We start from the raw sequence: 27,805 nt of genomic DNA, 5'->3' as shown, positions 1-27,805 counted from the left end.
ACTCAGGCATGATTAGAAGCAGTGACAAAAAAGGTATTTCTATATTTAAAAAAACAATTTTTAAGAAACAGTTTGCTTACCTGCGACCACATTCTGAATATTTACCAATATTTTTTAATATTAAGGCAGCTGTTAATCGGATGTGTTTAGTAATTGGTCCCTCTTTTTCATCCTTAAACAGAGGAGAAAATAACATTAGGGCAAGGGTGACAAGTTTGCCTCCTTTCTATGCAATGCAGGGTTGCCTTCACTTACTGTGAAATCTCTGAAAACAAGGTTCCTTGATCCCCTCCTCAATGCCATAAGAGCGGCACTGGGATGATTGACAATGGCCTTCTGTGCTCTGGGAGTGGAAGAAGCACCCCCGACATTTGGTGGTCTAAAAGAGTAAAAAGGCAAGGAAAAGGGTTACACGAGTGTGTCACAACACAACAAGTCTTTCCTCCTGGTAGATGAGACAAGTGCTCAACACTGAGAAGGAACCATTATCCTATATACTCATGTTTAGGTCTAGAAATGTTATTTAAAAAGCCAACCAACCCCCAAAAACTTAAGTTATAAATGAATTATTATATTAAAAAAGGAAATGGTGACGGTGGTGTCCAAAGGCACCACCTCAATGCAGAGTGGCCCTCAACTTCTCCACTGGTCACATCCAAGCCCATTACTTTGGCCCCAAAACCTGTCACTCAAGTTATACCTGAGGTTTTTTGTTTCTTTTTTTTCGTGTCAGGAGTGACTTGAGAAACTGCAGGTCACTTCTGGTGTGAGAGAATTGGCCGTCTGCAAAGACGTTGCCCAGGGGGTGCCTGGATGTTTGCTGTTTTACCATCCAGTGGGAGGCTTTTCTCATGTCAATTGGGAAGTTTATGCATGCGCCCATCTTCACTTGGTCACTAGAGAACTTGTACTATAAACCGTTTTCACAATAACATTAAAAGGTATAAAGGGAGGCCATGGTAATACATGTCACCAAACAAAATTGATACAACATAAAGGGACAGTACCACACAACTTTTATGGTTCATACACCAGCTTCTCGTAGTGTGCAAACACATTTGTGGATCTGTGCTAAGGGTGATAGGGGATTAACAATGCTCTGCCATAGGGATTACTCTATAAGATCATTTAAAATGAAACAATGCTACTCCAAATGTCCAGTGGTGCTTGTCAGCTGCTAGATCACCAATCCTGTACTGAACAAGAGTGACTTCAGTTGGCACTGGAACTGTATGGGGAATTAGATTTCTGTTGTCTGCATAATTTGATAAATATAAAACATGTCAGGGAAAAATGATGAGATCAGTAGATTTCGCTGTAGTCTAAGGCATTTGGCATTCTATAAAAATAGGGAAAAATAGTGCTTCACATCTGTACAAGGGCACAGATCTTGTACATAAGGCATGCTTGATTAAAATATACAGAATGGAAAGCAAGAGGTTACCAAAAAGGAGGAGCTCAGTTGGCTCTGGCAATTCAGATCATGGCTTCAATAGCCTGCTGACTCTGACTTTTACCTTGCCTGGACTGCAAAATTTCACTGATTTCATCTGATAAGCTTCACCCTGTAATCCTATACATAATTACTTCTCAGTAAGTATGCAGTGGATTCTGATTGTAGACAACTAGTGAGGGTCATGCCCCTTACTTTGTGGAAGATTTTGAACTTCCCGCTTGTCCGTGTTCTTCTTGCTTTAGTCCTGCTAGGAGAGCATCCTTTGAACAGTGTTTATCCTGTTTGAGGGGGTAAAAATATTATTACTACACAAGATAGGACCGGCAGAGAAAAAAAGAATACAGAGATGCAGTGCACAGCTATCATAGCCCTGGGTGGAATATAAATTGGTGCTCATTCTTGCAAATTCACAGGTGATGGTCCACACCTACAGGACATTTGTCCCTAAAAAGTTGCTGGATGCCAAGTCCCAGCCAGCATGGCCAATGGTGAAGAATGCTGGGAACTGCAGTCCAGTTGCAGGAGAGCTGCATGATTTCCCTCCCTGCTATGGACATTTCTTAAGGACAGGTTGCTTATAAGTATTTTGTTATGCAGCTCTACTACCTGAGGACTTATGCATAGTCAGCTTTAGCAAACTCCAATGCTATAGGCAGGGAATTGGAGTTTGCACTTTCCTCCTAAAGGTGAAGTCATCTCTACGTCTAGATTCTATAGGCTCATCCCAACCAAAGAAACCACACTGATGCAATGGTTCTACACAGAGGTAAATAATGGGATCCTCTAGGATGCGTATACTATTATTTAAAGGAGCAAATACTTCCTTAATTGTTCTATTCTTTCTTTTTACTGACAGCATTTTTAAGAAAGCTGCAGGGTGCCAGCAGTGGGAAGTGAAAGGTGGACTGATTATATAGAAAGCTACTAGATGGATTTCCATTGTATCCAAGTCACCTGCCCTTCTGTGCAGTCACACTAATGGAAAGCTATAGCAAGCAACAGTTTCATGGAAGGATGCATGAGTCCTGCTATAAAGAGGCACTGAGATTCTAAAGATGAAAGCACCCAGTTTGGAAGAAGCATCCGATAACAACAACATCAAAAACAACAACTTCTTTATTCTTATACCCCACCACCATCTCCCCGAAGGGACTCAGGGCAGCTTACATATAGGGCAAAATGCCCACAAAACACTAAAAAAAATACAAGCAATCCATTAAAGCAAAAACAGTATTAAAATAATGACAATCTAGATAAAACACAATTAGATAAAACAGCAGAATATAAAACAGCAGCAAAAGCTCATTCAAAACAATACTCAACAAACCTATTGCCAGCAGTACAACAGGCGTGATCAGACTATAAAAAGATGCTCTATAAAGAGAGGCACCATGATGTTGCTCTAGAGCTTCCTGATAGAAAAATCCCAAGCGTGCTCTATGTAGGTCTGCCTTGAACAACTATTTGGAAAACAGTTATACTAGATGCAACCAGTGCATTGCTTGGCCTAATTTGGTATTGGTACTGGAGCTTTTAATCCTAAATAGTTCAGATTCAAGCTTAATGGACTACTTTACTCTATATTGGCCTGTTTATATTAAACTCTACTTGCTTGCCTGTCTGTGGAACAAATTAGGAGGTCACACATACAGTAAATCCTTTTTGTTACTGGTTTGATATTCTCCAATCACAAAAACCCATCAGATGGAAACTAAAGATCACTTTTTATCTTGATTTTATCAGATGATATTACATATATGGAATTAAACGTTAATATTGTTTTGATATCTGCTATTTTTGTTGTATTGGCTTTATCACTGCTTTCTTATTTTTGTAACCAATTTTGGTTGCATTTACTGTTTGCTACGCAGATATATTTTGTTGAAAGACACTCTGCAAATATCAAAATAAATGATTGAATTTCTGTTGACCTGGCATGGCTTTGAAGTATTAAGGGGGGTGGGGGATTCCTTTTTCTATTGCTGCTTTGTTTTGTGATCAATGTCATCTGGCATCACGCAGGGTAAAAAGACCCTCCATGTGCTGATGGTTTGGTTTTAACTGCCTTCAATATTATTGTTAAATTTTAAAAGATGTAAAAGTTAGTTGGTTCTGCTTCAACTATTATAAGCTCACTTGAGTCCCAGATTGGTAAAAGAGGTGGGATATAAATAGCAGTAATAAGAATAATTAACAACAGTGGTACCTGTAAGTGGGTGATGAAGGAAAACCTTTGCCGTTGGAAAGGTTCACAGCCCTCCCATAAACACTGCCCAGGATAAACATCTTTTCCTCCATGCTCAGTTGCTGCATGATAGAAAACCTGGGCTGGCGTTTGAAACCACCTAGTAAATAAATGTAAGATGTTTTAGCATCAGTGAAAAGTAATATTTTGCTAACACTTCAGTCCTGAAAAATAAAAAGGAATCATTCAATAAGTCATAAAAATAAATTGATAATAAATTCTACATAACACTGTCAGAAGCTTTGCACACAGTCTGTCTCTGTGAAAGATGAAGGTACAATACACTAACAATGAATTCATATATTTTGGAAGCTTTTAAAGACTTCCCAAAGATGCTGTTATAAGTTCACAAAACTGCCCCTTGTGCAAGCAAAGATCTGAATGAAGAGTCTATTCAACCTGTGACATCAAAGTGAAGGTGCATATTAGTCATAGGGAAGTATCTCCCTCTTCAGAGGACTCTGAGAAAGACCACTGAGGAAACAAGATATAAGAGTTATCACATGGTATCTAGTATAGAAAATGCGGATAGAAATCTATTTTTGTCAAAACAGAGGACAATGTGTTGCTCAGTGAAATTGATTAGCTGTAGATTTGGGGCAGGTGGAAGGAAGTGCTTTCAATTTATAAAAGTGTGAGATGCCCATTGCCTCAGGTAGCTTTAATAAGATATTTAAGTTGCTACCCTCACGTCAATAAGGGATTGATGTCATTTTTTCCTTTCCCTTTTTTTGAATTTCTTAGGGACATTGGGATGCTGAACTGTATGTGGGCCCTTGATATGATTCAAACTTGAGCAAGACTCTGCATGTATATACTGAAAGGAACAGCACAAACAACAATCCCTTACAGAGGAGACAATGAGTGTTGAGTGTTGACTCAGAAAACAAGTTCCATTCTCCTCTAAAATAAAAATTATGAATATACTGTAATGAATAAAGCATGACTTTCTTCAGATGAAGTTCTGTGAACCATCACAAGCAAACCCTTTTCTTAACCCAACTGATGGTAATCTACTTTATCTTCCACCTTCGTCTAGAGACTGTCAGGATTTCTTAAGTTAGAAAAAGAGTTATGGATGGAAGACTTTAGGCTTTATAGCAGTGGTTCTCAACCTGAGGTCCCTAGATGTTTTTGGCCTACAACTCCTAGAAATCCCAGCCAGTTTGTCAGCTGTTAGGATTTCTGGGAGTTGAAGGCCAAAAACACCTGGGGACCCACAGGTTGAGAACAACTGCTTTATAGTGTAAAGCAGGCCTGCACAATCTGTAGCCCTCCAGGTGTTTTGGTCTTCAGCTCCTAGGATTCCTGACCACTGGACAAGCTGGTTAGGGCTTTTGGTAGTTGGGAGTTCCAAACACCTTGTTGTGCAGGCCTGGTGTAAAGACTTACTGCATAACAGGCAGATAGATAGACAGCTCTTGACAGAGCTTTGACCTTCCTGCCACCTGGTCAACTTGTCAAACCTCTTAGATAATGAATAACCTATCAACCCATCTACACCTAGGTGTGATTTACAGAGTGTCAATACAATAAACTATTTTACAATTCTCTGATGATATGATTATCAAGGTTTTTTTTGGAGGGTAGGATGTCCATAATCTAGAAAAGTGTGAAAAAACCCCATCATGTAAATAATACATTGTCAGCCCTATAAAGGACTTTCAAAGTGATCCAAACAACAATTATGTATATCATATTAAAATAACACTTAGACAGAGCTTATGGAAACACAGGGCTTATGGAAAAATGCTTACTTTTTACATGATTGCCAAAGACACATGAAATTCTGTCCAGGTTTTTTCGCGTGTTCCACATGAGGACTTGGTACAGCATACACAGAAGGAGGCAAACTGACAGGTGGGCCTTGGACTTGCATTGTTGGTACCGGTGTGACAGGTGTGCTCTGTGGAAAAAAGTTTAAAACAATAGGAGTGAAATTTCACTTTGGTTTGCTTTGCTATTTAGTGAACAGAGCAGCATTAGGAGCAACCTTCCAGGGGTAACAAGTATAAGTAAGTATGTATTTTGTTACTGATACCCCTGAACCCATTTAACTTGAAATAGTGAAAGAAAACAAGGGCTGGGGAAATGTTGAGCTACACAGTATACAGATTTTTCCAGCATTCTATAACTTCCCTATTTTTATTTTCTAGGTTCAACACAGAATAAGATACAGCTTTTAGAGAACTTTACAGACAGAAATCTTTATTTATCAAAATACAGCAAAAGTCCTGTTTAAAAAAAACACACGGTGACTTCGGCAACAATTTTTTTAGAGTGAATACTTAAAAACTTCTATAACACCACCATATATTTTTAGCTTTTTTTTTCAATACTTAAACAGAATGATAAACAAAGCTAAAATTAATAGTTAAACGACTGTATCTACATTTTCACTGTGGATATGCCACACATATGCGTAACATGAGAGGCAAATGAGGCTGTATAAAACTTTAACCTCAAATCTCATCCTGAGCAGTGAGACAGACTGGATATCTGCTTCAGATTTCCCATACCACTTCAAAATGAAGAAAAGAAGCCACATTTGAGAGCTGTCTTGCAGATATAACTTCAGCAAGTAAAATACTAGCATGTCAAAGGATTACTAAGGCAGAATCCATTTCTTTGATATCTGTGTTGGTTTCCACTGTGTATTTTGCTGTTGTTGTCACAGTTCCTTTTCTTCTTAATGCGATACATTTCAAACATGGTCGGAAAAGACACCATACACTACTTGGTGAAAGTATCATCTGTATCTTTTTCAAGGTGACAACTGAGACTTACAGCCTTTCTAAAATATTGACAATGAGGTCATGTTGCCCATACATTAGATTGTGTTAGCTTTGGGACTTGTAACGGAGCTGACAAAAATGGATTTTCAACTTCCATCTCATGGCAGCCTCTCTATCCTTCCCCAAAGATGATATATAGAAAGCCCAGGGAAATAGGGTAGGGCATGAATATCTCAATAGAGCAAAGGTACCATCCTAGAGGAGACTGCCATTCATGAACAGTTAGGAATGTTAATTTTTGACAGTTCTGTCCTTACAAGTGGGGACAATTTCTAGTTTTTTCCCTTGCTGCAAAAAACAAAGCAAAACATATACTTCTGCGCGTATTTACACATCCTAAAGTGGTTTGTGAAACTATTCTACACAGTAATACACAGGAGACTAGTGAAGTTATGCAAAAAACACTCTTTAGGGCAGACATGTGTTTGTGTGTAAGATTGCTGATCTGCTTGCTTTTTAAAATACAAAATCCACCATCTTGCACAACAAAAAAACCCTTTAAATTTAAAACAGCAGTCTTACATAACAAAACTCATTGGCTTTCATTATGGACCACTGCTATTTTCAATATGTAAAACAGCCATCTTGCACAAGAAACAAATATGGCTTTTTGCAAATAGTGGGCTTTAAAAAAAAAATAATCTTCATTAATTTTCTACAGATTAAAACATTGACAGTATTCAGAATAGATAAAAAAAGGTTCAGAGATCTCGGAAAGAAAGTAGAGAGTGTGATGTAAGATGACGGGGTATAGCGAGAAGTAATGAAGAGAAAGAAGGAAAAGAAAAAAAGAGATAAAAAAGATAAAAAGAGTAAAATAAAATAAAGTCACGCATAAAAAAGAGGTGACTTTCTGGCATCTTCTTCAAAGTGTTCACCTTTTCTTTCTTCTCTCAGTCTAATCTTTTCTTTCTTGTTTATCTCTTCTTTTCATATTTTCCTTCTGGTGGGTGGTATTTTTCTTGCCTCATGTCCTATCTTAATTTTTTTTCCCCTTCCTTCCCCCCCTTTTTTTCTCCCTCTTCAATTTGTTTTAAATATTCTACAGTGGGTTTTGACACCAAATTCTATTATTATCACAAACAAACATGTGTACTGCTGTGCCTAATAATTTTACAAAATATTACAGGATAAGGCAGTATTAGGTAAAAACTGCACAACATTCTCAGCATTATTCTCAATATTATACGCCTACTGTGTTCATTTATGAGGGTTGCCTTCATCTTCTGTGCAGCACACTGTATGGAAGCTGCTATGAAGAGGGCGACTCATTTCAACCAGAGCCCAACATTCAAACTCTCCATTTGTGAGCATGAGGACTATCTGTTTAGAAATATCCCAGGGACAGCTTCAGATGATATCATTCAGATGATATGAATCCCAGGGACAGCTTCAGATGATATCATTAAGCATGATTCATTTACCATATATCTGATGCTCAAATAAAACTCTTTAAGAAATAAAAAAACCCCTTCTGGTTGGAAAGTTTTTCTTCTCCACTCTGGACTGAAGAATCTAATCCATGTATCTGTATGCATCCAGTTGCTTCTGGTGTGAGAGAATTGGCCATCTGCAAGGATATTGCCCAGGGAATGCCCAGATGTTTTGATGTTTTTACCATCTTTATGGGAGGCTTCTCTTATGTCCCCGCATGGAGAGCTGGAGTTGATCCCTAGGTTGGATTCGAACCGGCAACCTTAAGATCAGCAACCCAACCTTCAAATAATAAATTCTGCCGGCACAAGGGTTTAACCCACTGCGCCTTTTAATATACTAATAATCTAACACATCCTCAGGCATGGTTTCAATGTTTTCTTGGCAAAGAAGACACAGAAACTAAAAAAGAAGCAGGATTGTGAATGTAGTAAGGAGTAGAAGTTGAAGGAACAAGAGGAAGACAAAGAGAGAAATGGAAAGAAGTCAGATGAAGATGCAAGAGGGATAACAGGATTTTGCAAAAAGGATGATTAATACAAGTAGGACATTTTAATGGGAGAAAGGAACAAGGGTAATGAAAGGATAGAAATTTTATTCCACCTTGATGATCAGAAACAACTGAATGGCAGGGATGTGGGACAACACATTGTTTTGCATCCATAGAACAGCAGAACTAGTTGTATGAAGACCTTTCCTTGGCTCTGATCAGTCTTTGTCATATAGCAATTCATGCATTTATAGCAATTTGTACATCTCCTAACAAATAAACATAACATATAGAATCCAGGCATGTCAACCCTCAGAAATAAAAAGAACACATAAATTAAAAGTGACAGAAATGAATTTTAAGCAGATATTTTTTTTAAAAACATGTTAGATTCTTTTAAAACAACTTTCTTATATCAGTGTAACCATAACATTTTGATTATTCCATATCACAGAACACTAGTTTGACACCAAAACTACCAAATCAATTATAAAGTGCAGTACATTCCTCTTAGAAAGAGGGAAGCCAAACATATATAAAACATTATTCAGAAACTAATGTAAACACATGGAGAAAAAATGAAATACATGCACATAGTGCAGAGATGATTAGGACTCTGAAAATTGGACTGGCTGCTTAACATCACATTTTTTTGTTGAACTGACAATAGTATATTAAAGTTCTGATTCTCAATATGGCTTTGCTCTTCAAAAGCTATCAGCGACTAAATAGCAAGCTTCATCATGTAATCTGTGGACTTTAATAGCTCCATACACAACAATGCATAATACCCACAGAAGCTATGCACCTATTTTCTAGCAAATAACTGAGCCAAATCAAGATGAGGCAGCAGCCTGAAACCTTTATTCATTTACTTTTCTACAGAAATCTAGTTAAACAAAATTGTGTTTAAGAAGAGAGAAACAGAAATGAAGTTATATTGTTAGATTCAAATCTTGAATCCTCAGTTCTGGAAAAATTTACTCAATATCTGATCACGTTTATAGGGAGAATGGAAACATAGCAAGACGCTACAGATACATTGTGGGAATGTTGGCCAAAATCCAATTGTCAATCCCAAACACAATACACAAACTGAATCAATGGTAACTTGTTAAATCAACATGTATGCATGTTGCATTGATTCAATGAACCCATTCTAGCATGGATGGACAATGAGATTTAGATCTAGGTTATGTTTTAAAGAGGCTTAGTAGAGTAATACAGTACTGAGTTCTTCCTTTTCTCCCCAAAGAACTACATAAAAGGAGTACCTTTAAGAAAATACATATAAGGAATAATGTAAGGTCTTTTGAATAAAGGAGTTGTTCAGATGAAGTGTTTAAGGATCCTTCCAGACAGGCCCTATATCCCAGGTTTTCTGTTTATCCCAGATTATCTTGCAGTGCGGACTGATATAATCCAGTTTAAAGAAGAAAAACTGAGATCAGATCCTGGGATACAGGACCTGTCTGGAAAGGGCCTAAGACAAAGTTTCACAATGTGTTTGTACCACATAATCTTGTTTCAAACATCAAACAATGTGTTCTTTTACTTTCCCAAATTCCTACTGGATTTAAACTAGTCACTTATTGTATTAATGAAACTGTGTAACGTTTATTTAATACTCTTCCAGAGTCAAGTTAAGAAGAGAAAATAAACTTATAGAAAACCTACTGTGAGGTTTTCTTGGCAAAATGTATTCACAGTGGACTTGAAACCTGGTCTCCAAAGTCCAACACTCAAACTACTACACCCCACTGGCTGCACAATAGAATTACTGTCAATGGAAAAAGAAAAATACAGCAACGGTTCATTGGATAGTCATTATCACAGTCTGCTTAGCTTCTTTTACTTTAGTATCAATAATCCATATCTATAAATCAAATCGACTTAAATGACTTGAATGTTATCAAATAATTCACAAATACTTTTCCTGCATGGCAGGAGGTTGGACTAGATGGCTCATGTGGTCTCTTCCAACTCTGTTATTCTATGATTCTATGAAATATGTTAATGAGTGGAAGAAAGTTTTACTAATCTCATAATATTTAATAGACATTTTAATTAAATACAGCTAAGTTTAATCCATTTCACAGAAAGACATACAGATTTGTCGGTATTTTGAACTAAATCTGTGACTGGTCTCAAAACAAAATTGTAGCATTTGGGTCTTTGGTTAATCTGAGAAATGGCCCACAGCCCCACATGAGTTGCCCATCCACAACTCACAATCTAAGGACTGGGTGAGTATGCTATTTTTATCACTGAGCAGAAAAAAACTGAACAGGGAAAAAAACTCAACAAAACTTTCGTGGTAAGGAAAGAAGCTGCCACCCAAGTAAAATTTACATTAGGTTATGATAATACATACTTTATTCTGAGTATAAAAAAAAACCCACAGAGATTCTATTTAAAAGAAATCACTATTTGGTCATTTCTGTTGGAGAACTATCCAATGTTCCACAGCTTTCCATTGCACCCCATCAATGAGAATACTCGTATCATGCTGAGAACTACATCTAGGTTTTCTAACGTAACCTTTTGTGAAAACCAGATGTTTTTTGGTGGTGAACGGACTCAATAAAATGATGAGAAGGACACAACAAATGCAGTTCATGCTTGTAAAACTGGCTAATCAAGAGACCATTACTGTTCTTTGACAGTTTTGAGTTGGAGCACTAAGGTCATACACAGGCCAACCACACTGCTCCAACCTCTTTCAGTTCTAAAATCAAGATGGAGTAATAATATAAAAATAATATATTATTATGATGACCTATGGAAAATGGCAGGGCATATTCCCATCTCTGTTAGGAGATTAATAACTTTAGTATTTAATAGCTGCAGTTTATACTTGCCATCGTTTGCATACTACTATGAAAAGGCATGTTCATCTGAGTAGTAAATTTAAAGCAGTTGTGAGTAACTGTGTCAATTCTGGGAATCAACTTTCTGCCTCTGGGATCTTTGGGAAGCTGTGCAAACTGGCCAAAAAACGACAAGGGAGAAGAAAGAAACCATAGCTGCCTCTGTAGTGAGATTCCAGAGGGCATAGGGCTGTGAGTTACCATATCAAAATAAGAGTAAACTGTCTGTTTTAACAGCTTCTATGCACAAAAGGATATGGGATGTCATCCTGTTATTTGCCTCAGGCAATAAAATGCCATGGACCAACTTTGCATAAGGATGCAATATATATACAGTAGAGTCTCACTTATCCAACATAAATGGGCCAGCAGAACGTTGGATAAGTGAAAATGTTGGATAATAAGGAGGGATTAAGAAAAAGCCTATTAAATGTCAAAATACGCTATGATTTTACAAATTAAGCACCAAAACATCATGTTTTACAACAAATGGACAGAAAAAGCAGGTCAATACATGATAACATTATGTAGTAATTACTGTATTTATGAATTTAGCACCAAAACTTCGCAATGTATTGAAAAATTGACTACAAAAACATTGACCACTAAAAGGCAAACTGCGTTGGATAATACAGAACGCTAGATGTGAAGGTTGGATAAGCGAGACTCTACTGTGTGTGTGTGTATGATCAAAATTTCTGAATAAGAACATGTTCCTAAATCCCTATGAAAGTAAATATACAACAAACTAGGCATTTTGTAAATATGGAATGTTAAAATATAGGTTTAAAATGCTCTATTTACCATATATTGTAATAGTATGACAGGCTTTTCTTTTGAAGTTAGGGTTGAAATCAATGCATTTCTACCAAATTTCCAATCCCCTAAAATTGCTGCCAACTCTGACCATGACTCCATAGCCTAAGTCAACACAGTAGATACAGTTTCAACCTTCCACTTTGCTATGAAGCTCACTAGTCATACTGAATGAGTCACTCTCTCATAATGTCAGGAGAGAATGCTTCTGGAACATGGCACAACAACCCTGTGATTCTGGCCATGAAAGCCTTCGACAATATATGTAATCAAAATTAGATTGAGTATGCCTAATTATCTTTTTAAAAGGAAGGTGTCATTTTCTCCAGCTCTTTCTTTTTACTATCTAGTGCTGAGCTGAGGACCTAGCAAAAAAAGGCTAGGATAGGTCCAGAAGTGGTGCCTTGCTAGGACCTAGCAATGTAGATATCTAGAAATGAGTTGGCAATTAAATTATAGCTATGATGCAATTTGCATGGGAGTATGGAAGCACTAAATCAAGAAAGCTCTTCACCTTTTTAGGTACTGATACATGCATGTTAATTGTAGCATGAGATTACCCTGCCTTTTCAGTAAACTGATTTTGTTTGGTTTAGTAAGACATGTTACACAGAAATGTAGCCTTTTAAAAACATTACTGAGTACAATTCAAAGATATATACATTATTCAAAAAGAAATAATTGTGTAATAATCGTAAATGTACACACACACACACACACACACACACACACACACATATATATATATATTAAAACAGATTTTGTGACCTATTTTATAGTAGCATTAATTATGTTCCTGGTTAAATTTGAGTTGGGAGGGAATAGATACTATTTCCAACACACGATTTGTATGGTTAACAATATTAACACTAGCAATAAATAAGAATGCTCTTTCTTCCCACCTTAAAGGAGTAAAACATTTTTTTCTGTTTTCCATTTATTAATTTGTAAACGTTTCAAATATAGTGAAGTTAATTGGAATTATTACCGGAACCTTTTAGAAAAGCTAGAAACAGAACCAAGGAACAAATCTTTTTTTTAAAAAAAAATTAGATTCTACATTTTAAGAAATTCTGTATTTTAATCTTTGGATTTAGAAGATATGCAAATATAGCAAAAACAAAGAGTCCAATATGGAGTTTTAAAAATTTAAAGAGTACATTGTGAATCTAATGGATCATTACTCCTAGTTGTAACTAATATCAAATGCTACCTGAAACCTTTTGTTTTCCATTGATCAAGACTGGGTTTTGTACATCAAAATAAATCATCCTTAGAATCAGAAAACAAACAAAACGAGTGATAATATATCTCCTGTAAATATATACATATATGTGGCTGCTCAGAAGAAAATACTGATTACTAGATGTGTATAATAAAATTTTAGGTATTGTTTCCACTAGGTTAGTGTTGAACAAGTGAACAAACCCTCTGAAAGACATTGACTCTCTTCTGGATATCATTGCTGTGATGCTTGATGACACTATATGCCCAACAATACTCCCAGGCTGACATCTAATTGTAAATTTGAATGGGACACAGGGATCACATATTGGTACTGGGATTCCATTCTTGAAGTCCAATAAACAATAGAAGTATTCCCCTTGAGATTCAGCAGCATTAATGGTGCATGCAGCATCACGTTTCAAGCAGTATATGCCATACAGAAATGAAAGCCCAAAGAGAGCTATTGGTGTCAAGGTCACAGTAAAAATTTACAAAAATATTACAAGTTGATATTCTGTTAGTTAGTTCCAACTAGAGTAGACCTATTTAATTGATGGTTGAGTGGTGAGTCAGCGCACAGGTAAATTCCATTGAATTTATGGGCATACCGTGGTCAAGACTAACAAGAGAATTTAGGTCACAGGATAAAAGGTGTAATTGACATTATTTTCTTCAACTTTAACAGTAAAATTATAAACCAAAGTCAAAATGAATACTTTTCCTGTATTCATTATTGCCAAAGGTCTTATACGTCATAATGATCACATAATAACTTTAAGTGAAAACAGGGCTTAAGCAAACTAACAGCAAAAATATCATGTCCCAGTTTCTTAAACATAAACCAAATGCAAATGTATAATCCTCTTGGCTATGGGAGCCTTAGGTTGCACAGGTATGAATGTTCAACTGTAGTCTGGTCAAAGTTTATTTTAATATCATCATGCTTGGCCTGATCGCACGTTTAGTTCTATCCTTTACTCCTGAAGTAAAGTAATGAAGTCAATCTGTTGCAGAAATTTGCTATACATTAAAAACAAAGGGGCTTTCATGAGAGCACTTTGGATTACAAGTTCTCAGAGACATAATAACAATCTATATTTTTCTGAATGTCAGAGAATCCTGTTGGTGCTCTCTGCTAGTGGTTGTATTTTTCACAGGATTATGATGTTTGGCAAAAGTAGATCCGCCAAAAAACCCCTACCAGCTCTCATCAGAACTTCTTCAACACCTCACTTCTATTAGAGTTGCTACATCCATTATCTTTTTCCTCTTGCCACAACCTCTACTGGGATATGAATGCCACTGTAGTGCACCCATAGGATTCTGTCTTGAATTTATCATTTTCTAAATAGATGTTATAAAGTGTATGAAAGGAAGATCATTGTTTGTCCTTAATGAAACAGTAAACTACTTTCCGCCAATCACTTATTTTAGATGTCAAGATTTTGGGACAATTTGGGTGGCACAATAAGCCAAAAACTGTAGCTTACAAGTTATGAGCCACACGGCAGTGCATAGTGATCAATCACTCCTATTAATAATGAGGATGGCCATAGTTTCTATGTCTAACTTGTTTAGTGTGTTATGTGTATGTCATTTCCGCTCTGGCTTATTTCTCTCTCAGCAAATTGTTTTAGAAATTCATTTTCTCTCTGGTTAGTTGGAAAATAAACAAATTGTTGCACATTTGAACAGCACAGTAAGAACCTAGAGAGATTTAGTTTGTTTAGCTGCTTTGTACTGGACATCATGCCCCAGAATGCTGTCATTCACAAACCAGATCCCTGGTTTCCTATGTTGCTTGACTGAATCTAAAATATCCCTAGAATCCAGTTGTGAAGGTTAAGAAAGATTTTTCAAACATCATCATCTTTGTTGTCCCAGTTTAAGTCAAGATTAAGCCCTTAACCTCTCACTTTAAAAAATTAGGGTGAAGGGGAAAAGAGAATAACAAAAACTTCACTCAGAGACCTTGAAGACAGCTAGAGTTATATCTGCATTGTCTTAAGTAATGAAGTACAAAGGCATACACTAACAGACCTCAAGGAAAGGACCCATGTTATCATTTAGATAAAAAACCAAGAGTGTCAATAATATATTCTGAGCAATGGGAGAACAATAAAATTATTATAACTCAGTGTAGTGGGAACTGTCATTGTTATCAGAGAACTTAGATGACAAAACTATATGTCCATTTTTTTTTTTACAAAAGCAATCCTAATATTCTATACTCAAGATGGAAAAACAATTATTCGGCTTGCTTAATATTCTGGAAGTAGTGCAGCAAACCAAACCAACCAATATTCTCAGGAGGGAAATAGTTAGCGTAATCAACAGGGACTTCAAATAGAACAGTAAAAAACACAGATCAATACTTGATGGGTGTTTCTGACACTACAGGTAAACAAGACAGTTTATAATGTGAAGAAAAAGGAATAGGTTAGGAATGGAAATGTATATTTCTTATATACTATTACTGTTTCTGTGCTTCATTGACCTAGTTTGTTTGTATGTCTCAACAGTTATGCTTCTGGAAAAGAGAACAACTTGAAAGAGCCCAGCATTAAATCATTATAGAAATAATAATGAAAAATTATCTATATCTTTCTCATACTAAAACATTGAGTCCATTTTACTACACATACAAAGAATTGAACATTTTCCTCCTTCATAACAACATAAGAACATAGAACACAATGCACAGAGTTATAACTATTAGTTATTTCCACAAAAATAATAATTTCAATGAAAGCAACTGCTGTTAAAGTAATAAAAGGTATTCTCTATTGATCTGCTAACCTTGGAACTCATTTTGAATCAAACAAGCAAAATTAAACTATTTAATTTGATAGCAAATTTTAAAAAAAAACTTAACCAGGAACATAATTAGAGGAACAAGGATTGTTACCATATGCGATCTGTCAATAGATTAGAGGAACAATAATTGTTATTGTAGTTTTTACAGTTAGGAAAATGCATCATACAGTTGTCTAGAAATATCAGTTCTGGGACATACTGACATTTGTTCACTATTGGTTGATGCAATTATGACATCACAACTCTTATTCACCTGCTGAGCTCCCTGCTATTGTGATGGACTACTGCCGGCTTCCATGATTACTCTGCTGGCTGCAAAATCTTGTCCTGACAGTCTGTTTTTAGGGATAAGTTGGCAATTCTTGTATAGAAGATGAGGAACACAAAGATAAACCTGTCAGTTGAAGATTCTTTTAAATTCTTCTAAGAACATTTCACTCTCTGCAACTGCATGAGAGCTAAGGAAAGAGAAGCGCAGCTGTTTATAGTTTAGTTTTATCACTAGACTAGTTCTATGCATGGTATTGAACGTTTTAATATTTTTAAGCACATTGCCTCAAGTCACTGATTGGTGAAGTGCTTTACACACACACCCCAGATCCCCGTAACTTGTCTTAGTGGAGGAAAGTATAAAATGTGGCTGGGTTCAGCCCAAGAGTCACAGAACATGTCCAGTATCAATTAAGAATAATAATATAATAATAAAACTTCATTTGTAACCCGCCCTATCTCCCCAAAGGGACTGAACTATATATAGATCACTGAACTATTACAGCCTGTTGAATACACTTGATTATCCACTCACCCTCACAGTTACACAAAGCTATGATTCCACAGCACTGCTTCTTTTCATTCAGTGCCTTTGTAGATATACTCCCCTACCATTTGTTTCTCTATTGCTAAGGGATTGTGACTCTAGAAAAGTAGGAATGTTCCTCCAGATACACCATTTCTCATGCGCTTGATGACTGGAATTTTCTAACCTTTAAAACTTGAGATTTATAAAATAACAAGAGACAAATTCAATGGTGTAAGCCTAGCTTGTGGAAGGGCATGGGGAAAGGTCTTTTCCATTGCAGGACCTCAGTTATGGAATAACCTGCCTTTAGAGGCTTGACTGGTGTCATTCCAGCGATAAGTAAAAACATGTTTGAAGCTTCAGGAGCCTAAGCAATTTTGGTAAAAATCTCTGGTTATATGATTTTGAATTATTCTAAACTATTTTAAACTGTCTTCTTTTAACTTTAAATTCACTTTTAAGATAAATTTTATTGTTTAAAATTGGTGACAGTTATTTTATTGTATGCTGCCATGAGAACTTTGGATACAGGGCAGTGTTTAAATATTTTAATAATATAATCATAACTAAGGAAACCATGTGGTGATGTCATAATATCATCCAACAGAACAATGTTTACAGTCTCTCTCCAGGATTACAGTATGATTATCTATAATTTTCACAAAAACTACCATTATACTGGCAACTCTTATTCATGTTTCTCTATTTACTACTGATCACATGATTGAGATTTAAATCAAAGATGCATGAAAATTCTTATATACCATATAAACTCATGTATAAATCTAGGCATTTTTTTAAAAAGCAAAACAAAAAACCTGGGATGACTTATCCACAGGTCAATGTGATTTTTTTTAAAAAAATAAATCATTTCCTTCTCTGAATAGCAAAAGATAAGGCAACAGTATGTCTGGGGAGAATAAAAAAAAAGTACTAACCCCCTCTACGCTCTCCACCATGGTGCTGCTTCTGGTATTTGTTTTTTTTTTTTTAAATGTTCGGGAGAGGAAATAGCAGAGGCTGCTGGAGTATCTGGCTATCTGAGGCAGCACTGATTTCTCCTCTTTGAACCTCAACTTATCCACAGGCCACAACAAAATCCATAATGTTGACCTCAAAACCTTCCCTCAAATTATATATGAAGCTTGACTTATACATGAGTGTATACAGTAAATAGAAACTTTATTTCAAGATTTTCCACACCTCCGTCTTTATCCCACAAATACAGAAATGAAAATGCAAGCATTCTTGGGACAGGGACTTCAGCAAGATAAACCACTACAGTCATGTATATGGCGCTTGACTCCAATTCTTCCATCCAATGGTGCTTTTATTTTCAACAGGTGATCAGAGTTGTTAGGAGCAACAGCACTTCTTAGATATTCAGCAGGTGAATTCTGTCCGTTGCGGCGCCTTCATCTTTTACTGATGTCCTGTTTAAGTAATTTTGAAACCTTCTACATTCAGAGGCATTCAACACTGAGTTGCCTCCATGTCTGCCAAATGCCTCCTCACATAGACCGTGTGCACCCATCATTTTATGTGATCCAAAAAAGCACAAATATACCACATTATTATCCTGAGGCACACATCGTAGCAGGGGCAACCTTTCATTCAGGACAATTAGATTAACTGAAAACAACGCAATTTAAATAACTGGTTATGACCTCAGTCATTAAATAATTATTTACATCAAGGCAGAGAACGAGACTGTGTGTATATTTCCGTTCTGCAATTGACAGCTTTCCAGAATAAACAGGCATACTAACTGCACACTATCAATTAAAACTCAATGATTTTTAACTATATGGTCAGTTCATAGGAGAATATACTCCTATGAACCTAGAAGTATATTCTAAAATCTCCAGTCATGTCTCCCCCCATGCACTGCATAAGTATATCTGCTTAAAGACAGAAGGTATTTGGATTTTTCATTAGTTACTTTACACAAAAAGTAACTACTTTACACAAAAAGTAACTAAGGCAAAAACTGAAATTCTGTGCATGCTGATTGAGGTGTTTCTTAATATGAATGAAAATTGCTCACAGGGAAATATGTATAGGCTTTAGCTGTAAATTTCAGAATAACTTTCCATAAGCAAGATTGCAAGTATCTATCTGTTTGTACATTACAAATCTCAACTTTGTGAAGGTGAAATATTTTTCTTACAACCTGTAAACACGGGAATGTAAATAATATAATTTTAAATAGTACATAGTACACAATTTTGCATACAGAAACCGAGAAAGTACACATTATGTATGATTGTATAATAAAATACAAATACACTACCAAAATAAGGTTATAATTTGCCAAAGGTTACCGCATTTTCACTGAAATAAATTGCATTCAAAATTAAGAATGTTCTTAAATATCTAACTGAAAATAATGGAATATTTAAACTAAACTTTGGCTAGTTTAAGTCCTTCAAGAGTATCAATTTCATTTACATATGTTTGTAAAAAAAAATCCTCTACACAGGAATGTGTACACTATAAACCAATGAACAGACAGGCCATCTGTTGAGAAAAAAGAGCTGGTTTTATCCACTTTAGGGACAAATGTCTAGCTTTTTTCAATAAAGAGCTGGTTTCGAAAGAACAGTCATGCATAAAGTTGTATTAAATTTGGTTACATGTTTCCATTTTTCTTTTACACTATTGCACAAGGCATATGCAAAGTATACATGCTGCATAAATAAGACATCAACTGCAAACTGAGGTATTAAGATGCAAAACACAGCCTTCAATGCTACATATGTGGGGATCCAAATCATTTATGAACTACAAAATACAAGTAAGCTGCAAATTTTTAGAATAAGCAAGCACTTAAAAGAAAATGAACACAATGGTCACACCTCTACATAACCAAATTATATCTGGATTTACCAATATTCAATTCAATAGATTGAAGCAACAATCCTATTGCTCAATAAGACAGACACCACCATCAGTATATGAATGTACAAAACAGTTTTTGTAACATTTTGGACCCAATTTGTAAAATAATGACATGACTGAACTGTTACATTTGTATACACATACATACACATACTTAAAATCACGTTTTTGTTCTTGTGTTTAGTAGCTAAAATAAAGTAAGTCAGCACTGAACCTACCTGTGTGACCATACTTTGCATGTATGGTGCTGGATGTTGCTGCTGCTGCTGCTGTTTTTGCTGAACAGCACTTTCTATTGCTACTTTTGCTACAGTACTTGGATCTGTTCCAGCTGGCACAGCAACCATAGTTGCGCTGCAGCCAGCCTTGTTAGGGTCACTGATTGTAACAATTCTAACTCCTACTTTATTTGGGATTCCTGGAACAGTTTCCCTATCATTATCCTCTGCGGGCCTCTTTACAGTTTTGCATTCTGTTGTGCCATTAGTTGACCGAACGTCAGATGACAAGGGAGCCGGGGTCCCGCGAGGGGCTGAGTGTGGAACGGCTATGATTTGATGCCCCTGTATAACAGAGGCTGTTGACTGTGGCGAGACAACTACACTTGGGCGTTGCTGAGGCACATCTGAATTCAAACTTGAAGCTAGAGGTCCATTGGGTACCTCAACATTGGTACCACTAAGTTGATGGGTCAACAGTTTTGAAGCCTCTTGCGTACTGCTTACAACAGACATATTACTCACACCTAATACAGGCCCATTGGAAAATCGTTCCCCTTGATCACCTTTGGCAGCATCTTGTTGTGTGGCATCCAAATTCCCTTGTTCTACTGGAGAAATCTCACCATTTCCTACATGATTGGAAGTTTTGTGATTTGGAATGTTTTTGCTTAAATGGGAACCATCGCCTTTCTCAAAGTCACAGATTCCATTAACAAGGGGCTTCCTCAAATCACTTTTTATTTCCTGAACATCTGGTTGTTCAAAGTTCTGTTTTCCAAGAGCTCCATTCTCACCCAAGTCTAATGAGGGTCCATTAGGGACCTGCGAGAACTGATTGGCCTCATTTTGAGTTTTCCCTGAGTTAGCTGGAGGTAGACTGGAGTCATGTTTTCTTCCGTTTAGAAGACTTCCCACCTGTGTTTCAGTTTCCTTTGTATCTCCATTGCTGGTGTTTGCAGTTCCTCGTCGGCAAGAAGGGTTCTCCATGACCTCAATTTTACGCTCGTGAACATGTAAACCTGTTGCCTCCTTTGCTTCTTCTTCCTTTTGGCAAATGATTTTGTCTCCTTTGAATGGGGGCGCAGTAGCAGAACCTGTGGATTGTCCAGCTAGAGGTGCCTGGGTTGGTGGAAGTGCTTGCACCTGAAGCCCAACTCCGGCCTGTGTTCCACTCATTGTAATTCCAGCTGGAGCAATGATCTGAGGTGCATTTCCCTGACTTACAGTTGCTGTAGCAAAACTAGTATTTGGCACAACTGTTATGGTAACCTGATTGCCAGAAGTCCCTTGGAAAATGGTTGCTGGGCTATTGGAGATCAATTGGCCTGGCAATATTTGCAAATTAGAAATGGGAACAGTTTGAACTGTTCCTGGGGGTTGGATTGCACTCTGGACCAATTGCACATTTTGCTGTCCAACCAGCATGGGCTGAGCTGAAGACTGCCCTTGGACTCCAAAATTTGTTCCTTGGTTGTTAGACATCTGATAAACCACCTGAGGGCTAGGAGCTCTTGCATTGTTTGGAGGTGGGATCTGTGGAGCCGGGAGAATAAGTTTACCACCAGGGGTGGAAGGGCCTCGTTTAGGAAGCAATAACTGTTTTATCAGACTGGATTCACTAGGTGGTGGCTGGCCCACCCCAGGGTTACTGGGCTGTTGCTGAACTTGCAACGGCACCGGCTGCTGCTGTTGCTGGACTTGCATCTGGGGCTGGGATGGTGCTGGTGAATGTTGCTGCTGTTGCTGCCTCTTCACAGAAAGCATCTGACTGACAGTGGGAGGGGGGCCTTGTGTCTGAGGAGTGAGAGGTGAAGATGATATTACTGTAGGAACTTGGTTGTTTGCAATTGGTCCAGGAGATGGCGAGGATGTTGGAGTTAGGTTTGGCTGTCCACCCAACTGGACAGTTTGGCCAGCTGGGATTGGTGCTGGATTTGTAAGAACAATTTGGTGAATGGCTGGTGCATATGTTGGACCTTGCTGAGTGGGTTGGCTTACGATCACTACACTTTGCTGAGGTGCTGGAGATGCAGACGGCTGTGACTGCTGCAAGGGCTGCTGTACCACTGTCCCAGGGACTTGCTGAGAAGGCAAAGGCTTTGGTGCAATGTTCTGAAACCCCACCCTAGATGTTGGTGGGTTTTGGACACCAGCAATTGTAACCACCTGCCCAGTTGCAACTTGGAAATTCTGGACCGTAGTAGCAGAAACCATGTTGGAGGCTGAGGTTGTGACATACTGTTGGGGTGCGATGATGACTGTGTCTTGCTGCTGGTTACCAGCTGTGGACTGTGGAGATGATGTTTGTACTGGCTGTGACGATGTGGTAATAAGCTGCTGACCCTGGGAAACTGCTGAAGTGCATGCTGGTATGTTCTGTACTCTGCCAAATATATGGCTTTGAGGTACAGTTTGTTGAATGACTGTAACAGGAGTGCCTGAGGGTATCTGTCCAGGTACTACTGCATGTAAAGGGGACTGCTGAATTACAGGTTGGTGAAGCAAACTCTGAGAGCTGACAACAGTAACGGATGATTGTGGTCCGGCACTGCTGAGATTTTGATTTGAAGTCTGTACCCCACCTCCTACAGCAATAGTAACCGGAACTGCTGACTGGGGGACAGTGTTTTGTATTACTGTGGCCTTCACTACTTCACAAGTCACTGGAGTTTTATTCTGTATCACAGTCACAGGAGCATATTGTTGTTGGTGACCGTGAAGCAAAGGGTTTTGTGATATCCTGGAAACAGTTTGTACAACTGTATGTGCACCCTGAATGGGGAAAGACATCTGTGTTGCAGTTAGAGTTGAAGACTGATTGTTGGCAGGAATCCTCTGAAAATGGTTTCCTGTACTTGGTGGTCCGAGTGGGAGTCCTGCTGGCCAAAACAAAGAAAGAAGTGAGTCTGACCTGAGGACCCTAAAATTAATGGTAAATAACATTTTAAAATAACAATTATTATTGTCTAATTAAACTTTTAATTGTTGAATTAACTACGGAGCCAGCATTGATTCCAGATTTTCTTCATGGCAGATAGAGATTCTGGGCAAAATATTTACTCACCCTGAAACTGCACTCCATTCCCACTTCCCGTAACTATTGCTATGGACCATCACAGTTGTACAGACATTCAGCTGATTGAGTTACTCACCATCAAAGTTTTCCTATCATAATTGGTATACTAGGCATTTAAATTGTTCAATGCTAAGATGCATTAACAACCAGATCCATCAAAACTAATTGCAATGCTTGTGAATACTTTTTATAGCCATCTGGCTAGGACTAGCAACCAGAGGTCAAGTCACACCTTAACCCACTATGTTAGAAGGAAAGTGCGTAACTGTCACCGTCACTGTCCAATAGGGTTACCTGGAGGCTGGACTCTGCATTTCAGGAAGAATATTATGACAAGGGAAAGACTACCCAAGCTTTATCTACCAGCCAATGAAAGGCAAAACTACAGGGAACGTGCCTCTCTTTCTACCCGCCTTGAAAGAACTCCAAGGCTTGTTTTTTCCCCCTCTTCCTTCTGTAAAATATCTATTGGTCTGTAAGGAGGCAGGAATTACTGTCTTGTCTTAGTATCTATGCAACACCTAGAATATATAGGGTGTGGTATAAAGATCTTCCACACTTTGAAGGGGTATAAAAATGAATGAAGCTATCTAGAAAAAAAGGAATATATTTCTGAAAAGTACATAAAACAGTTTTGTTTTAATGGGTTTTAAAAAATCATATCAGACAAATAATTTGCTAAGGATACAGTTTTAGATCAGCATGCAGAAGGCATGCAGAATCCTTCTCAAACTCTGACTTGATATCCCCAGAACCATGGCATGGCCTTGGTGATAGCTGAGTAGATGCTCTTACTGCATCCACATTTTCTGGCCTTCTAACAGTACTAGGCCTACCAAGTGATTTTCTTTTCAGTGTGGATCCAGCTGTCCGAAGATTTGAAATCCATTGTAAAATGATTTTCGACTCTGGTACAGATGCATTTCAACTGAGTGCGAAGCATGCATGGAACACACCCTGCGTCATTATCACAGAACAGTTATTCTCATAATTGCTTGAACAACAAAAAGCCACAATGCTCACTGGTCCAACTCATGATGGATACTGAAAACAGCAGAGCCTAACCTACCTAATTAGACCTACCCCACCTCTCTACCCCATGATAGTCATGTGCTCCCTCAAAATGTGCAAGATATTTATGCACTAATCTGTAGTAACAGAAAGAACAGTACACTCTATGCACTGCAAAATTTATAAGTTGTCTCTTCCCTGCCGTTTGTGATACAAACTCCCTCCTTGCAACACACATTTCAAATTTATTGCTTACAATATTTGCTGTTTATCCTATATCAGTATATGCTCACATGATCAGCCTGCCTTGAAAGTTTAGCTACATTTCGCTCTTCAGAACAATATGGAAGGCAATGAATATGAATTTGAGACTTGCTATCATGCCACAAAGTATGTTGGGCTGTATTCTATAAGACATTATTTCAACAAGCTCAAACAAGTTTGAATAAATGTTAAGATGTCACCATACAGCGTTCACAATATATGAATACCTGCTGGTGAAGTAGATGGCAATACATCAGGAACAGAATCAACCCGGACAACTGGGGCTGAAGAAGGTTGCTGCTGATAGTACATCTGTATAGGGAGTGGGATAGCTCTCCTTTTCACTCCTACCACATGAATATGTGCCTGCCCATTGTTATTGGGATCCTCTACTCTCTTCACTGAGTGATTTGGAAAGACAGTTCTGTCAAACACAAGCAAACACAGATATATTACTGCCAGTTATAATACAACACTTCATTTTTCTTCCATTGATTTCTTAACATATAAAAGTTTCCTTGTATAGAAGTGCATTTCCTAAACATTGCAGTAACCTACATCAGCCAGCAGCTCCTGCCAAAAGTGGGCATTATGAAAGCCAACCTTACTGTCAACACAGCTCCCTTCATTTTGTGGTTCATGTTTCTGCACCAAGAAAGTAACCACTGGCAAAAGTGGTACAAGGATAAGGGAGCACAGGGAAAAGAGAAAACAGAGCAATGGAGAAAAGTGACAAAAACAAAATTATTATTAATTCTTTTAAATTATCTCTGAAATAAAGCAAGGAAGTAATTGTCTCCTAAGCTTCAGAAGTCTCCAAAAGGCAATACAGTATATATGGATTAGACTATAATTGTTGCCATTTAACGGTGAAGATATTGAAGGTAGGGCACTTCAAGCTGCTGCAACCTGTTCTAGATTTTTCTCAGAAGACATGATGCTTACATCCTAGAGCTTTCTCAAAAGAAATATTCCCAGCTTTTGCTAGAAGTGAAGAGTTTTAGTTTTCAAAAAGTAAAGAAAAATAAAATGGAAGTTCAAACTCTCCTTTTCTATCAACTTTCTTATTTTCAAACAACATATGATTTTTAACAGGTCATATCCAAAGTACACTTTACCATCATAGTTGGCAATCAACATTTCTAAGAAAGTGTAAACTTACCGGAGACATTTATAAAATCCAGTTGATGTTAGGATTCCACCTCGTGCTAGTTTACTGCAGGTGGAGAGATATTCGGAGTACATTTCAGCTCTGGAGACTGAGCCATCTGAATTCACCTCAAAATGGGCATTCAACCTAAAAACAGAAATGGGGACAGAAATGGAATAAACACATGGAAAATGTCAATGTCTTCCCTGTTAAAGTTACTCTAATTTTAAAATGATTAAACTCAAGAGGCATACTCTAAACTCTAACTGACATAAAACCTCTCTGTCTACATTACTCCTTGTACTATCTCATGACTTGATTGCAGAGTTTATTAACAAGGTGATGAGGGAAGAGCGTGCTCTGTACCACAGGTTGTAATATTCAGGATTTCTTCAAAAGGTAGCTACGAACAAATACATGAATTTATTTAAAGAACTAGATAAGTATAATGTCAAATTGTTGTTTGGAAAAGTTTAAAATGATAACTACTTTTTAAAAAAGTATTATTTTTGTTATTATTTTTGTTTTATTTATTCCCTACTTTTCTTCGAGAATTGGGACCCAAAGCAGCTAACTTTAAAAGCAATACAACACAACTTTCCAGGCTCTCATTTTATTATGATTATGGTCTATCTTCAAAATTAACTATAAAATAGCTCAGAGCAGTTTTGTATTGGACTAACACAAAACAACAAAGTTATGATATTATGTATAAATTTACAAAAGTTTTTAAAACCCTGCCACCAAAAAGTTGGTTGAATATTTTACTGTCTTGGGACTTGTCAAAATAAGCATGTTAACCCATCTTCTCTTAATAGAAGTTAAACATCAACATTAAGGTAAAGGTAAAGGTTTCCCCTGATGTTAAGTCCAGTCACGTCTGACTCTGGGGATTGGTACTCATCTCCATTTCTAAGCCGAAGAGCCGGCGTTGTCCATGGACACCTCCAAGGTCATGTGGCCGGCATGACTGCATGGAGCGCCGTTACCTTCCCGCCGGAGCGGTACCTATTGATCTACTCACATTGGCATGTTTTCGAACTGCTAGGTTGGCAGAAGCTGGAGCTAATAGCGGGCTCTCACTCCGCTCCCGGGATTTGAACCGCAGACCGTTCGGTCTGCAAGTTCAGCAGCTCAGTGCTTTAACACACTTCGCCACCGAGGCACCTCCAACATTAAATTGTGTAAAAATACATTTCACACCAAATGGTAGAAAAGGCATTAATAACAATATTCAAACATGGAACACGTCATACCAGGAAAATGGAACAAAATATTTAGCAATCACCTTAACACACAATCAAAATCAAACACTGCAAATTATTCCCACTGATTACAGAGGTTGCTAACTGGTAAGTAGAATTTGGGGAAACCTTCATGGTCCCTATGTATACACTATGCTACGGAATACATAGGGAATGGTCATGTGTTTATAACTGCCTAACAGGATTCCAGCCAAAAAATCTAATATTCTCAACTTTGCATACACTGCTTACTAACTCTAAACTTCTGAAGAATGATTATAGAGAAGCAAAAACATTGTATAAGAAATCTTCTATTATACAGCTCACATTCAAACAAATCAATAATTTCTTTTAAATCTAAGATTGCAAAAAAATTGCTTTATGTTTTTAGTAATAACAATAACAACATAAACCTCTAAAATGAATAAAACAAACTAGAACATTTAATAGGGTTGACCTTAAAAGTTTTTACAGATTTATATACTCACCACTGGCATGCAAATTTTTCACTGTCTATTTCTACTATTCCTGGCGGTGGGGCGATATGCTGTGGCGTTCTTGATGCTATGGAAAAGACACGAGAGTCAATAATTTAAATAATTGTCCTTCAACAAATTATTTCTGTTTCATTTTCATCCTCCCATATCTGCAGTATCAGTATGTATGGTTTCACTAACATATATCCCCAAAAATGTTTTCTCCAGGCATTTTCTAGCGCAATTTTATTTCCCACAAATGTGGGGGATCATACTTTATATGAAACCTCATAACTTCATTCCTAAAGATCATGGAAATCAACTAATTGTTAATTCTGTTAATCAGTATCCACTTGGAACTAGTTGGAAGTGGCCTGCATACATTAAATCTGCTTCAGTTGTTATTAAAATTAGCTCTATATAAGACACTAGCTGTGCCCGGCCACGCGTTGCTGTGGCGAAGTATGGTGGTATGGGAAATAAAGTATTGAGGAATTGGTGGTAGTTAAGGTC

At 37.4% G+C, this 27,805-nt stretch overlaps 1 protein-coding gene across 3 annotated transcripts in view; it reads right to left on the bottom strand.

Annotated features, from left to right (window-relative positions):
- The window catches only part of arid2 (AT-rich interaction domain 2), a 125,973-nt gene that overhangs the window by 3,944 nt on the left and 94,224 nt on the right, over positions 1-27,805 (bottom strand). For 2 of the 3 annotated variants that reach the window (XM_062982517.1, XM_016993821.2), the window contains 9 exons: positions 27,305-27,380; positions 25,585-25,719; positions 24,650-24,846; positions 20,069-22,950; positions 5,459-5,607; positions 3,663-3,801; positions 1,649-1,734; positions 256-379; positions 81-172 (listed from right to left, as the gene is read on the bottom strand). In XM_062982517.1, coding sequence (XP_062838587.1) covers positions 81-172; positions 256-379; positions 1,649-1,734; positions 3,663-3,801; positions 5,459-5,607; positions 20,069-22,950; positions 24,650-24,846; positions 25,585-25,719; positions 27,305-27,380 — 3,880 coding nt within the window. The remainder of the gene's footprint in view (positions 1-80; positions 173-255; positions 380-1,648; positions 1,735-3,662; positions 3,802-5,458; positions 5,608-20,068; positions 22,951-24,649; positions 24,847-25,584; positions 25,720-27,304; positions 27,381-27,805) is intronic. The other variant, XM_003221191.4, reaches the window with a different exon arrangement.

The sequence above is a fragment of the Anolis carolinensis genome, chromosome 5, assembly GCF_035594765.1.
Source record: "Anolis carolinensis isolate JA03-04 chromosome 5, rAnoCar3.1.pri, whole genome shotgun sequence".
NCBI classification, from domain to species: domain Eukaryota; kingdom Metazoa; phylum Chordata; class Lepidosauria; order Squamata; family Dactyloidae; genus Anolis; species Anolis carolinensis.
Note: the sequence above shows the minus strand (reverse complement) of the source record. Positions and strands in the feature narration are given on the sequence as shown.